Source organism: Candoia aspera, chromosome 8 (assembly GCF_035149785.1).
Source record: "Candoia aspera isolate rCanAsp1 chromosome 8, rCanAsp1.hap2, whole genome shotgun sequence".
In the NCBI taxonomy this organism is placed as follows: domain Eukaryota; kingdom Metazoa; phylum Chordata; class Lepidosauria; order Squamata; family Boidae; genus Candoia; species Candoia aspera.
The window spans coordinates 69,300,373-69,315,775 of NC_086160.1; the positions used below are offsets into that span (position 1 = coordinate 69,300,373).

At 45.4% G+C, this 15,403-nt stretch overlaps 2 protein-coding genes across 3 annotated transcripts in view; one reads left to right on the top strand and one right to left on the bottom strand.

Annotated features, from left to right (window-relative positions):
* Positions 1-15,403, bottom strand: part of SHROOM3 (shroom family member 3) — a 138,494-nt gene that overhangs the window by 65,096 nt on the left and 57,995 nt on the right. The window contains exon 1 of one of the 2 annotated variants that reach the window (XM_063310358.1): positions 1,378-1,452. The exons of the other annotated variant lie outside the window; for it this stretch is intronic. The gene's annotated coding sequence lies outside the window, so the exon portion shown is untranslated. Of the gene's footprint in view, positions 1-1,377; positions 1,453-15,403 lie in introns of those variants that run through there. 2 annotated transcript variants of the gene reach the window in all.
* LOC134502401 (uncharacterized) lies at positions 1,049-5,871 on the top strand. Its single transcript, XM_063310739.1, has 3 exons — positions 1,049-1,057; positions 1,255-1,640; positions 5,493-5,871. The coding sequence occupies exons 1-3, from the start codon at positions 1,049-1,051 to the stop codon at positions 5,818-5,820; spliced, it is 723 nt and encodes a 240-aa protein (XP_063166809.1). The 3' UTR covers positions 5,821-5,871.

Below are 15,403 nucleotides of genomic sequence, written 5' to 3' on the forward strand. Positions count from 1 at the left end.
AAGGCAGCACACTGCCTTGTCCAACCCATCTAGCGGGTAACAGCTTGAGAAAGGATGAGAGGGGGTGCGCCCAGCTGAACATGCTCCCGCTGTGCTAAAGTCCATGCCTCCAATTCTAATCCAGGTTTGGCACCTGCAGCAGGCATGTAGCATGTCATGCCATCTGCAGCCTGGACGCATGCTAGACACACCGTCCCGCCCATTTAATAGCTCTCTCACCTCTGAGAAGGTTTATTATCCTACATATTGTTAAAGCCTTAGAATCATAGACTATAAGGAACTTGGGGTTCACCTGGCTGAACCCCTGCCCAGGACAGTTCATACCACAGGACGGTTCAAAAAACCGTTCTAGCAGCCTCTTCCTTCTTTTTCATTCTGCCATCTTTGCTACATTGGATGCAATTTTAAAGGTCCATTTGTCAATGCCTGTAAACCTTTTCCCACTTAAAAAAAAACCTTTTTTTTTCCTACTATATTTTTCAGTATCTACTAAAATAAAAAAATGGTCACATTTGGGCTGCCCAAAGGGGCATGGGGAATACATTCAATCTGCATCTTCTCATTAAATAGCACCCATTTTTAAAAGCTAAAACAAGCCAGCAAACAAGCAAGCAAACAAAATAAGAGATAGCAGGTCAACATTTTTAGGGTTGGTGACAGTTCGTTTTTTGTTTCCTTTGACAAAGATCCTGCACCGGAAAAGAAATCTTGCAGGAATCAAGAGCTCTGCTTGGCGACTTTTATGAGCTCCTTTTACATTGCAGAAAAGGAGAGCACGCGGAAAAAGAAAAAGATATGCCCTCCAGATGATGAATTACTCAGAGAGAGCCCCCCCCCCGCAAATCAGGAGTCTGGCAGCACCTTTTCCGACTAACTGAGCTGCTTTTTAGTAAAACCTGTTGGCCCCCAGACTTCTGATGTTTTGCCCCAAGCCCTCCTCCTACCGTGTCCGAGCCAGCTCTGCTGCAACAGGAAGACCAACCGGGGGCACCTCCGTAGAGACCTAGACCCGGGGCTGAAAGTACAGCCTTAAGCCAAGTGAGCAGAAATGGAGAAGGTGAGAGAGTCCCAAGGAAAACCCTGTCCTTCTCCTCTGCTGCACCCGCAGCGGGCGCTGCCGTCGAGGTCCGTGTTAGCGGGGTGGGAAAGGTCGGGTTGGGCAAAGGAAAAGGCGGGGGGGGGGGGAGGAGGAGGAGGAAGAAGAAAAGGAGAGGAAGAAGAGGCCGCAAAGTTGAAGCAGGGAGCGAACTGAAGAGGGGAGGAGAGAAGGCACAGGAGAAGCGGGGAAAGCAAAGCTCCAGCGCGCCGCTTTTCCTTCCTTCCTCCGCTCCGGCCCCGGGAAGCGAGAGCCGGCGCATCCCAGGCGACGCCACTCACCGGTCCGTCCGGGGCGCGCGGGCCGCCCTCTTTCCGCAGCAGCCCAAGTTCAGCACTTTCTTCGCATCCCGCAAGGCGCCAGGCCGGCGGCGGCGCGGCTGCGGCCACGATGCTCCGGCGGCTCAAGGGGCGGCCGTCTCGCCCCGCTTTGCAGCCGCCGCGGGGGGATCGCGCGGCGGGGAAGAGGAGGGCCCCGGGCTCGCCCGCGGGGAGCCAAGCGGGACGGGAGCGCGGGCGGAGCGGGCAGGCCGCCCTCCGTCCAGGTAATCCCGCCTCGGGCGGCCGGACGGCGGATTGGCTCCCGCCGGCAGGATTTGCATCTCAATGGCCCGCGCGCCAGCCAAGTTTGCAGCCAGCGCCGGGCAGGAGGCGGCGCGCGCGCGCGCGCGCGCGCGCCCGGGAGAATCTCCGGCGCGCCTTCCGCGTTGCGCTGTGGTTGCGCAGGCTTGTGGAAGCCGCCGGGAGCGGGAGTGGGGGAGAGAGTGTAGCGGCTTATCTGCTGACTTTTTTCGTGTGGTTTTGTTTAGGGTGCCTGCGCCCGTTGGAACACCTTGAGAAAAGCCGCATTCTGCGCTAGCCCCTGGTGTGCCTGTCGGGGCGGCAAGCAGTCGCGTGCATCCCTTGCAAGGCAGAGGTAGGGGGGTTGTGTGCATCTCTTGCACAAGCTGGCGTTTCTCAAGGAGCAAAGCAGGGCAACCTTGACTGCCTGGCGGGTGCACGTGAGATCTGCGCCCGGACATGATTCACGCAGCTCGCCTGTGTCTGGTGGCCTCTTGGAGGGTTAAGGGGGTGGTGCGAACCAGCTCCGGGGCACCGTAACCCAGGGAGAGCGTATTCGTTTAGCAAAAGAGATGAACCCCGTCGTGGGTGGCTGAGTCAGCACGTGAGGACGGGGCACAGGGTAGGCACCGACCCCCGGCGGTTTAGGTGGGCCCCAAGGAAATATCATGTACAATTTATTTATGTGTTTGACTTCCTTAGTCGCCTGACTCCAATGCACTCTGGCAAGGTTTGCTGGCCAGGTAAAGTCGAGAAAACGAGCACAACAGCTTAGTTTGGTAGTTTCACAATTGTAGATGTTAATCAATCACTCAGCACCGCCCAGTTCAAACATTTTACAAGTAGGAAAAAAAAGGGTAAAGTCTCTTGCAAGCCATCAGGGCAAGTCTCTTGCCCATTCAGGGCAAGCCATCTAACATCACAGTGATCCAAATATACGCCCCAACCACAGATGCTGAAGAAGCTGAAGTAGAGCGGTTCTATGAGGATCTGCAGCACCTACTGGAGAACACGCCTAAAAGAGATGTTATTTTCATCACAGGAGACTGGAATGCTAAGGTGGGCAGTCAAATGACACCTCGAATTACAGGTAAGTATGGCCTGGGAGAACAAAACGAAGCAGGACATAGGCTGATAGAATTTTGCCAAGACAATTCACTCTGCATAACAAACACTCTCTTCGAACAACCTAAGAGACGGCTTTATACATGGACTTCACCAGATGGACAACACCGAAATCATCCTTTGCAGCCAAAGGTGGCGGACATCTGTACAGTCGGTAAAAACAAGGCCTGGAGCTGACTGTAGTTCAGATCACGAACTTCTTCTTGCACAATTTAGGATCAGACTAAAGAGATTAGGGAAGACCCACAGATCAGCTAGATATGAGCTCACTAATATTCCTAAGGATTATGCAGTGGAGGTGAAGAATAGATTTAAGGGACTGGACTTAGTAGATAGGGTCCTGGAAGAACTCTGGACAGAAGTCCGCAACATTGTTCAGGACGCGGCAACAAAATACATCCCAAAGAAAGAAAACCAAGAAGGCAAAATGGCTGTCTGCTGAGACACTAGAAGTAGCCCAAGAAAGAAGGAAAGCAAAAGGCAACAGTGATAGGGGGAGATATGCCCAATTACATGCAAAATTCCAGAGGTTAGCCAGAAGAGATAAGGAATTATTTTTAAACAAGCAATGCGCGGAAGTGGAAGAAGACAATAGAATAGGAAGGACAAGAGACCTCTTCCAGAAAATTAGAAACATTTTAGGTAAATTCTAGGCCAAAATGGGTATGATCAAAAAAAAGATGGCAAGGACCTAACAGAAGAAGAAGAGATCAAGAAAAGGTGGCAAGAATATACAGAAGACCTGTATAGGAAGGAGAACAATATCGGGGATAGCTTTGACGGTGCGGTCAGTGAGCTAGAGCCAGACATCCTGAAGAGTGAGGTTGAATGGACCTTAAGAAGCATTGCTAATAACAAGGCAGCAGGAGACGATGGCATCCCAGCTGAACTGTTCAAAATCTTGAGAGATGATGCTGTCAAGGTAATGCATGCTATATGCCAACGAATTTGGAAAACACAAGAATGGCCATCAGATTGGAAAAAATCAACTTATATTCCCATACCAAAAAGGAAACACTAAAGAATGTTCAAACTATCGAACAGTAGCACTCATTTCACATGCCAGTAAGGTAATGCTCAAGATTCTGCAAGGTAGACTTCAGTAATTCATGGAGCGAGAATTGCCATGTGTACAAGCTGGGTTTAGAAAAGGCAGAGGAACTAGGGACCAAATTGCCAATATCCGCTGGATAATGGAAAAAGCCAGGGAGTTTCAGAAAAACATCTATTTTTGTTTTATTGACTATTCTAAAGCCTTTGACTGTGTGGACCATAACAAATTGTGGCAAGTTCTTAGCGGTATGGGGATACCAAGTCATCTTGTCTGCCTCCTGAAGAATCTGTATAACAACCAAGTAGCAACAGTAAGAACAAACCACGGAACAACGGACTGGTTTAAGATTGGGAAAGGAGTACGGCAGGGCTGTATACTCTCACCCTACCTATTCAACTTGTACGCAGAACACATCATGCCACAAGCTGGGCTTGAGGAATCCAAGGCTGGATTTAAAATCACTGGAAGAGATATTAACAATCTCAGATATGCAGATGATACCACTTTGATGGCTGAAAGCGAAGAGGAACTGAGGAGCCTTATGATGAAGGTGAAAGAAGAAAGTGCAAAAGCTGGCTTGCAGCTAAACCTCAAAAAAACCAAGATTATGGCAACCAGCTTGATTGATAACTGGCAAATAGAGGGAGAAAATGTAGAAGCAGTGAAAGACTTTGTATTTCTAGGTGCGAAGATTACTGCGGATGCTGACTGCAGTCAGGAAATCAGAAGACGCTTAATCCTTGGGAGAAGAGCAATGACAAATCTCGATAAAATAGTTAAGAGCAGAGACATCATACTGACAACAAAGGTCCGCATAGTTAAAGCAATGGTGTTCCCCGTAGTAACATATGGCTGCGAGAGCTGGACCATAAGGAAGGCTGAGAGAAGGATGATAGATGCTTTTGAACTGTGGTGTTGGAGGAAAATCCTGAGAGTGCCTTGGACTGCCAGAAGATCCAACCAGTCCATCCTCCAGGAAATAAAGCCAGACTGCTCACTTGAGGGAATGATATTAAAGGCAAAACTCAAATACTTTGGCCACATAATGAGAAGACAGGACACCCTGGAGACGATGCTGATGCTAGGGAGAGTGGAGGGCAAAAGCAAGAGGGGCCGACCAAGGGCAAGGTGGATGGATGATATTCTAGAGGTGACAGACTCGTCCCTGGGGGAGCTCAGGGTGTTGACGGCCGACAGGAAGCTCTGGCGTGGGCTGGTCCATGAAGTCACGAAGAGTCGGAAGCTCTAAACGAATAAACAAGAACAACAAAGTCTCTTGCAGGTTCAGCCTGTGACTTCACAGAGACGTCCATGCAATTTTCTGGGCAACCATAGGGAAGCAGCCTGTCTGTGCTTTCTTCTGGGATTTTTTTTTTCAACTTCCCAGTCTAGTCCACGGCCCTGTGATTTCCTAGTGGTCTCCCATCCAAAAGCAAACGGCCTGGTCTTCCTTGCTCTATTTTTTGAAATTAGCCCAGGCCAGGGAGGTGCTGCTGCATGTTGGGCCCCCAAAGTCAGGATGATTATAGTTGAAAATTTTAGGATCCAATTACCCTGCTTTAAATACAGACACTTACAAGGGATCCAAATAATGCTCTTTTCCTGGTATTAACCTCTGACCGTATCCTCCAGCATTGTTCTTACCACCCAAATCCAGTCTGGAGGAAAAGAGAAACGCTGGCTGCCTTTGGACAGGAAATGCAAGAAACCCGCATCATTTGGCCTGGCTACGGCATTTCTGCCCCAAAGATCTTGGCTTATTTCTTCTAAGTCATCATGCTCAAATAGTTCAGGGTGGAGAAGGTATATCTGAAGATATATCTGGAGCCACACCAAATATTTTTAAAATTGCAAGTGTATATGCATACATAGAAACACATAGTACAGGTAATCATCACTTACTGACTGCAGTTGGAACTGGCAACTACATCACTAAGCAATGCTGTCATAAAGTGAAAAATTATGTGACTGTGCCCAACTTATGAAGGCAGTTCATCAGTTCTGGCAGCTGCCGTTGAGCGAATCACCACAAGTCCTTAAGCATGATGTCATGTGACCGCGACTTGCCGCCGGCTTCCCCATTGGCTTTGCTTGTTGGAAGCCAGCTATGAAAGTTGCAGATGGTGATCATATGACCATGGGATGCTGCAACTGTTGTTAATTGTGTGCCAGTTGCCAAATGCCCAAATCACGATCACATGGCCGCAGGGATGCTGTGACGGCCGCAAACTCCGAGGACCGGTTGTAAGCCTCATTATTCTGCGCCGTAGTAAATTTGAATGATTGCTGAACAAGTAGTTGGTAAGGGAGGACTACCTGTACACCATGTATTGTATTCACATTCTCATAAAAACATACATATGAACAAGTTGTGATGATACCATAGATCTGTTATTTATCCACCCGTGCTTTATTATTTGAACCTGTTTTCATATATACTTACCTATGTTCTCTTTAGTTATATGCTTTCAAATACAGTATCTCTCTCTCTCCATCCATCCATCCACCCATCTGCCTATCTGGGGCAGGGCTTCAATCACAATGCAATTCCCACCATCTTGCCAATTTTGACCACCCCCATGGATGCCACTGCACAGTTCCATCATGAGATGAAGTACTGAAGCTGGACTGGTATTTTAATTTGCATGTTCAGTGTGTACTTAATCATTCCACTGAAATCACTGAAGTATTACTTTTGTCTGGGTTTTACTTCTGCTGCTTTTAGCCACTAAATTTCACCAAAATACTGTGGTAAGACCTGCCCCCCCCCCAAGGATCACCAGAACATCAACGCAGCATTCCTTAGAGAGAAAATACAACTAACCAGGAGTATAACTAACTTAACTCTGTAAAAATAAACAATATGCCCCCCAAGGATGTAATCTTGGATTATTCTACTTTTTTGCAAATAAGCAAGTGCGTTCCCATGATGGACCAATGTGGTCCAACTTAAGGTAAAGGTAAAGGTTTCCCTTGACGTAAAGTCCAGTCGTGTCCGACTCTAGGGGGCGGTGCTCATCTCCGTTTCAAAGCCTTGGAGCCGGCGTTGTCATAGACACTTCCGGGTCATGTGGCCAGTATGACTCACGGAACGCCGTTACCTTCCCGCCGAAGCGGTACCAATTAATCTACTCACATTTGCATGTTTTCGAACTGCTTGGTGTGCAGAAGCTGGGACGAGCAACGGGAGCTCACCCCGCCGCGCGGTTTCGAACCGCCGACCTTCCGATCGACAGCTCAGCGGTTTAACCCGCAGCGCCACCGCGTCCCAAACGTGGTCCAACTTAGTAGGAGGCAAATTCACTGTTCCTTTCTGAGCAAGATGGAGAAACCTGCTTCGATTAATTTTATGACGTGAAATGTACCATTTGAAACAGATGGATTTACTTTCCTTTTGGGAGGAATAGAAATCCTTACGTTTCCCTTTTATTCCAGCCACCACCAAATGAAACCTAGCAGGTCAAATACAACATTGATGATTGGAGGTAAAAAGTTCATTGCTCATAAAAAGTTACATTGCACTAAAAGGGAAGTGACTGTTTTCCCAGTTTGCCACACTCCTGAATTCTTTTAATACCAAGGGAACTGCAAAACCAGATCATTGCACCCTCAAATCGTTCTTCTTGTATGATAACCAAACAGTAGACTGGTATAACACATGGACAGACTCAACCATAGTTTCAACTGGGAAACTGTGAGCATCCTAAACCAAGCCAAATCCAAAAACACAGGAGAATTCCTGGAAGCCTGGCACTCAGACCAAGCAGCCATCAACAGACACATAGAGGTAAACAACATTTACATACCATTCAAAAGAGACAATAGAAAAGCCAGAAGACCAGGACACTCCCTTGCCAGCAATCAACAGCCAGATATGCAAAAATCAACACTAGGTTCAACACCAGATGAACAACCAAACAGCACAATACACCCTAATCAAGGAACTATTAACTCAGGCAATCAACCAAGCAGCAAACAACAGCCCAATCAAAGAACTCCCAAAGAGAGAACAACAACCCCACCAACACAAGCAGGGCAAGCCACTGTATATAAACAGAGAGCAAGGCCCACTCCTTGTTCGCACTGAAGATGTTGCCTAGTCTGGCAATGAAACGTCTGCAAGAAAACAACAAAGCTCAGAGAGCACCAAGGACTCCATGGTATAACTTTTCCCCAAAGTATTAAAGAAAAGTAGGAGAAAGGGATCATACTTAGGCTTCTGGATAATCCACCAGAACATTAAACCCCTGCCTATGAAGCAAGATATCCCAGTGAAAAATGGCTTAGTAGACTTAGCTCTCATTGACCTATCAGTTAAGAATTCTATGTAGTAGGTTGTGTGGATGGTCCTCTGGTGTCTTCACTTTTTTTACTTGTAAACTCCTTTGAGATGTGATCACATGGAATGAGGATCGAAATTCTTCTTTGTTCTGGGCACATTTCCAGAAGGCTATTGACAAGTTGGAGAGGATTCAAGGACAGGAACGAAGAAGCTGGAGGGACTTCAGAACATGACCTGGGAGTACAGACTGAAGAAATTTGAGATGTTCCATTCGGAGAAAAGACCGAGGGCAGACATGCTACCCATGTCCGGGTACATAAAGGGAGCTACATGGAAGATGAACTCTCTTCCAGGCTATAGGAACCAGAGCTGCAGCTCCCTAGATTGGTTTAAATGTAAGGAAAACCTTCCTGATGGCAAGATCTGTACAAGAATAGAACCGTCTTATCTAGGGAGGTGGTGGGGTCTCTGTCTCTGGAGGTTTTTGTGCTGCTCAGCAGCCTCTCAAGGATGATTTTATTGGCTTCCCTACACATTGCAGAAAAAGGGATGCGGTGGTTAAACCACTGAGCTGCTGAGCTTGCCGATCAGAAGGTCAGCGGTTCGAATCCGCGTGACGGGGTGAGCTCCCGTTGCTAGTCCCAGCTCCTGCCAACCTAGCAGTTCGAAAACATGCAAACGTGAGTAGATCAATAGGTACCGCTTCGGCGGGAAGGTAACGGCGTTCCATTTAGTCATGCCGGCCACACGACCACGGAAGTGTCTACGGACAAGCGCCGGCTCTTCGGCTTTGAAACGGAGATGAGCACCGCCCCCTAGAGTCGGACACGACTGGACTTAATGTCAAGGGAAACCTTTACCTTTACTTTACACATTGCAGAAGGTTGGACTAGGTGATCCTTGAGGTCCCTTCCAACTGTACAATTTTATTCCCCTCTGCCTCTTCCTCCTGCTTTTCTGTCTTCCCCATCTGTCCGTTGTATCAAAAGCATTAGGTTTTGGTGCCTCAATAACCCATATCAAGGATCTTTATGAGTGCAGAAATATCTGGATGCCGTCTCAGGAGGAGGAGGAGGAGTCATGAAAAGCAGATGTTTAGAACAATGCAGAAAAGAGAAATGCCCAAGTCCCAGGGAGGGCATGGGCAAATGGCTGAATTCTGAGCTGGAGGACACAGCTGGTGTGTATTCAAACAGGTCAGGCGAGAAGCTGAGTAAGGACATGAGTAAATGCAGCAAGGGGCTGAGCTCTTCTGACCACTCTGAACTCAATTTACGGGTTTTCCTTTGTGCTTGCTAGTGGGGGGTACAAGTAAGTTTCATGCACTGTCCTTGGCATTTAATCATAGAGTTCTGATCAAGCACAAAGCTAGAACAGCTCGCTAGGGTCACAAAGTTCATTCTCCATTTGAATTCCTGTTTGGCTGTTTCCATTTGCCATGACAGGGTTTAATTTATTGCTCTGGCAATCGCTGATATTATTTTCTCTGTTGATTGGCTTTAATTATCTAATTTCCCTGCAAGAGTTTGGCTCCCAAGGTACCAGATGAGTCTCTTAGTTCTCCTTTCTCTCGAGATCTTTCTGGAAAGAAAAGCCTCATAAACAGAAAACAGATCCGCGATGAAATAATTCATTCTAATTCAAGATTCTGGCTTTATAGAGAAGGGCTGGTGAATGAAATTGCCCCTTTCATCAGGAGAGGTGGGAACGTGCAACTCTCGTCTCTTGGTTTGGGATCAGGCTAAGGCGCTAGGGTCTGATTTATATATATATATTTGCAATTTAAATGCAACCAAAGAAGAGGTTTAGAAGCAGAATGTGTGTTATTTGCAGGCCTTGGTTTAGTATGCATGTCGGTTTCTAAAGCTTAGTATTATTCAGTCCTCACCATAAACATTAAAAAGACAAGCCTGACACACAGCCTTGGAGCCCATAAAGAGGGCTATTAATACATCATTGAAATAATTAAGATTAATTCAGCATCTTAAGTAGGATATCTTACAAGAAAAACCATGCAACTATTTCTAGCCCACTTTCCAGATGTTTCCATTTGAACACTATTCTAGGACAACATTTCTGGGGGTGCCTTCCAGGGATGTGGGACTGAAACAATTCCAAAAATTGTGGGTTGGAAAAGGTATTCTAGATGACAGAAATGGCTGTGGAGATTCTTACAGGTAGAGCATGCAGTTTGGCCAGGAATTCAGCATTTTGGAAATTTCTAGCCTTTAGCTCTGCAGATCGTTGAGTAACTGAGGAATGTGTAGAAAATCTCAGAAGCTGGGCAGTTGAAGAAAGATGTGAGCAGTACAGAAAGATGATCTTCAGTCCTGGGGATTCAGATTTAAATTCTCAGATTAATTTCCCAATAGAGGCAGAGAAGCATAGCCCCAGCTGTTTTAGAACAGGGGTTTGCAAACTTTTTCAGCCCAGGGAAACTGTTGTTTGAAAAAATAATTCCTGGATCCCCATCAAGGGACAACACTCTTAAGTCAGTGTTTCTCAACCTTGGCCACCTTAAGATGCGTGGACTTCAGTGTGCTGGCTGGAGAATTCTGGGAGTTGAAGTCTACACATCTTAAAGTGGCCAAGGTTGAGAAACACTGCTCTACGTGATAGAAAATTGGCTGCACTGAACTCCTTCTCCTTCTCTCTCTCTCTCTCTTTTGCATTTAGTCGCTCAGTAGAACCTCACCAACTTCTCACAGAACACCATTTGAAAAACCCTGATCCAGAGAATCCCAAATCCGAGAAGTGTGATTTGTTTCCATTCCCAGAACTCTTCACAAGATGTCAATGCCGTTTAATTTGTGAAAACCTGCAGGTGTTGTGTAGGTCCTTAACTCTTAATCATGGCTTTTCCAAAAGGAGACTCCCTGTAAGTTCTTAACAGCAGGACTTGTTCTGCAAACAGGGAGTTTGTTGGTGTGAACAAAAGCCTCTGCCTGATGTAAAAACACTGTGCAACTGTCCTCCTTCAACAAAGTCTAACAGATGTCACCTACTCTGTAAAACTGAACAGCAAGTGTTTGTTTAAGCATTCTCTAGCAATGACAAAATGGCTATATCTTCGGGCAATTAAAAACAAGGCTTACCATAGTCCCTTCTGTCCTGAATGATCTAATAAAGATCTAATAATGATCAAGTAGGTCTTTTTGATGAAGAAACTTGTAGCACTATTTGCACCAGTCCTACTAGGAAGTGATGTTACTTGTTTTATACATAGTGCTTAATTCCTCAAATTTTGGGGCTTAATCAGGAAAGTTTTGGTCCTCAGTAACAGGTAGTTGGAGGGTGGGAGGGGGAAGAAAATATCTTGCATATGGTTTTAAGACCTTCTTTCAAATGAATGTCAAGCACATTAATTCCAATCCCAATTTATTTACTATAGGAACTTTGTGGGGAGGGAAGCATTTCGTTCTGACCATTGCATTTGTTTAATGCACCTTCCCCAATCTGGCATCCACCAGATGTGCTGAGATCTCCACTCTGCTCAGAATTCCTAGCCTGCTGGGAATTGTTTATCCGGAGCGATGGCTGTTGTACTTAACAGTCTTAAGGTATGTGGGGTTGTTTTCTTCCCATGTTTAGCACACACTGTTTCTTTCAACCTTGGTGTGAATGTACATGAATCTGGGTAAACGTTGCTCATGCAGGAGGAAAGGGGAAGCAGGCATTTTAAAATGAACTGCATAGTTTAGCCAAGTAGGTTACGCACTGGGATTAGATAGTGGAATGTGAAGTTGGCTGACTGTCTTTCCTGGCAGGGCTCCTACATCTGTCTCTTTCTAGCTCTGAAATAAGCCTCAACAGTGTGCCAAAGCCAGATATTGGTTTCATGATTTTTCTAGCTATCATTGGCCATTGTAGGAGAGTTTGGCTCAGTTTGGGGGCATTTGGACAATAGTTATGAGGTTCCAAATGGATGTAGCTCTACCGAATCTTGGCACTTAAGTAGTTCAGATCCCATGTTTTGCAAGCAGACCTTTGTGGATTCATGGAAGTTCAACCGTGAAGCTTGGCAAAGTTTCTTAATTAATCAATTACTTTATATTCAGGTGATGCTACCCATGATACAATCTGCCATTTTATTCTCAGATCCACAGCTAAGATATAGATCCTAGCCAAGGATTCCCCATGACTGAGCTGGAATTTGAATTTCGGTTTCCCGATCTATGCACAATTCTCAGCCCTTCCCAAACTGAGATACATTGGACTTCAACTTCACCATGTCCAACAAGCGTGATCATGAAGGCTGGGAAGATGAAAGTTGTAGTTCACTACATCTAGAGGTGTTTTTGCTACATCAAAATCCTAGTTTTAAATCTAACAGGGTTTTTGTTTGGTTTCGTTTGGTTTGATAGCAACATAACCAGCTATGTTGACCTACAGATTTAAAGCATGATGCCTTTGGCCAGATCAGGAGAAACCAGATCACATATTCTCTGCAGTAATCAGTACTTTGCCATACATTTTCCTCCTTTGAAAATATGCCTTGATATAAGCTCAAACTAGAAGATGAAGAAACTAGAGGTGGACCTTTCTTTGTCCCTATGGCTATTTAGTATGTTTGCTTGAAGTCAAATTATAAGCTGAGTGAAATATTGTGCAGAAGTACTTATCTACTCCCTTGAAGCTAGATAATGCAGAAATAATTTGCTAGAGGTGTTTTGCATAGCTGACTCATAACCTAAATTTCTACTTGTTAGAAACCACTTTTGCACCCCAACACAGCTGCCAATTCATTTCTGGCAGGCTTGCTGTGCTATTAACTCTTAGCCTTGAGACTTTGATGATGGATCTTGGCTCAGTGTGAAAAGAATGCATGCGATGCGTGCAAAAGGTTAGTATGTCTGGGTAAGGATGGGCAAGACTCATCTCAGTCTGAGACTCTGGAGAGTTGTTTTATCAACTTCCAGAGAGGAACAGCAATGTTCCCCTCTCTTGCACTGCTCTGTATCTACAAGCAACCTCCTTATTTCCTGGTACCTGTTTCTGGAAAACTGTTATCCTCATTTCAGGTTTATATTGCATTTCTGGAAAATCTAGGAAATGCATTTAATGTTTTGTTGGTTGACTTGGGTGCGAGAGACGAAAGTGCATGTTCTAATGTATATGAAGGCAAAGGAGCAACACCTAATTTCAGGGCTGATCTGCACCGTCAGGTTGCCCTGGTGCAAGTACAGGCCACTAACCATTTTCTGAGGGCAGGATACACAGCATCATCCTCTACCCACCCCAGCTCATCAGAAAGGCAGCCTCACCCCATCTTTTCCTGCTTTGTGGTGCTTCCTGGCTTCTGCTGGAACAAGAAGTTTGCCTGGTTCATTTCCTGCCCTTCATTTCATTGTAGGCAAAGTGCCTCTACTCCAACTGGCTCCTTTGTGGTGTGGCAGGAATGGCCTGTCCTGTCTAGTCCCTGGCCGCTGAACTTTATGGCCCTATTTTTTTAACAAGTTCATCAGTAAAATGGAGAAATGTTGGATTTTTTTCTATAATATTTATGTATTTATTTACATTTATATTCCACTTGGATGGAACAGTGGAACAGAGAAAAGATGAACCTGTCCTTTTTTTTTTTTTAAAGAAATTCACTGATGGAAGGGTAACATGGACCTTCCTTCCTTCCTTCCTTCCTTCCTTCCTTCCTTCCTTCCTTCCTTCCTTCCTTCCTTCCTTCCTTCCTTCCTTCCTTCTCCCTCCATTTCTTCCTCTCTTCCTCCCTCCTGATTTTTTCCTTTCTTTCTTTTCTTTCTTCTCAGTTTACCTGTGCACACACTAGATTGGAAGGTATGTACAAAGTGGAGTCAACAAACTCATGACTCATACACAAGGTTTATCAGTGTAAGCCACACAATCACAAAAAATTGCCCACAGAAAGGAAGGCAAAGATAGGAGGGTAACAGATGTGCCATCTGGGGTCTGTGGTAAGTGCAGTCCAGACAGAACTCCAGGCCATCATCGGGGCTTCAATGGAGGAGGAAAGGGCTGAAATCCAATTCTTAATCTGGCTTCAGTTCCAGCCGGTTTCCCCATAGGAGTCAAGCAGCTTAAGGCTGCAGTGTGAAAGAGCTCTAAGGAATAAACTAGGTGTTCTACAATTAGCAGTTGTGGGAATTCAAGAAAAGTAAACAGTAGTAAACAGCAATCTCAGAAGGTCTACGCCAGATTGTGAGGGTAGCAGATGATAAGAAGGCCTTATACTTTGCCTCCTACCTGGCTCTAAACCTACAAGGGGATTTTCTGGTTTGGCTTTTAAAATCATCGTATGGCTAAGTGCACGAATGATATACCATGTTTACTTTGGTTTGACTTCAGGGTTATGGGATTTGCTTTGTTTATTTCTTCAAAGTCCAGGGTGCATCAATTACAAAATGATGGCTTACAGACAGAATCAGTTACATTCTGTATCTCACTGGCCATATCTTGGTGTGCTCTATCTGTTGATCAATGGATCGATTGTAACTATCTATACATACAAATTAGACTGAATAACTACAACTCCTGTACTCCAACACAAAACTGTAACACTGGCTGAGAGGGCCACAAAGACTTTTCAAAGTTAACCCACAATATCCTATTTTACAGGGAAGAAAATAAGTTTGAGAGCATGCTGGCTGGGGAATTCTGGGAGCTGAAGTCCACACGTCTTAAAGTTGCCAAGTTTGACAAACACTGTATTAAACTAATAGCAGCCAACTTCAAATGATCAAGAGATGCTTCTGTTATTTGCCTTCTGGCTACCTCATGCTCAAATTATGGAAGTAGGGGAAGAAGGAGGGGCCTTTGTTGAAATCCAGTCCCCTGCTCCCATCCCTGCAGTCTTCTGCTAAACTCAACGACAAAGCTTCGTGACCAAAGTTAAGAAGATGAATAAGTGCTGATTATTACAATGACAACATTCTCATTTTTTATTAGCCTAATTGCCTTGAACAGTGACAAAAACTTTCCCATTGTATCTCTGTGTGAGAAAGAACCAAGCTGTGGATATCAGCCCATCATACTTCTGGCCAATATAAAGGAGCCATGATTGAAAAGAAAAAACTTCCAGCGCTGGTTATCATTTTCTTTTACAAGCAGAAATATTGCGCATTGCCCCACCACTAAGTCTGAATGAACAAAGGCAGGTTTTAATCATCTTTATACCTCAATAATGAGGAAAATGCTTCCTTTTTTATTACGTAACTCTATCTGATGCAGGCCACACACACCCCACACACACCCCCGGCCAAACTTTGTGTCCCTAAGTAGGCCTTCTCCTTTGCCTTCAAACTCTACTTGGTTGG

Bases quoted from the DNA above. Each gene is read 5' to 3' on its own strand.
- LOC134502401 (XM_063310739.1), top strand. The intron at 1,641-5,492 runs GTAATCCCGCCT...ACCCAAATCCAG, and splicing joins GCAGGCCGCCCTCCGTCCAG to TCTGGAGGAAAAGAGAAACG.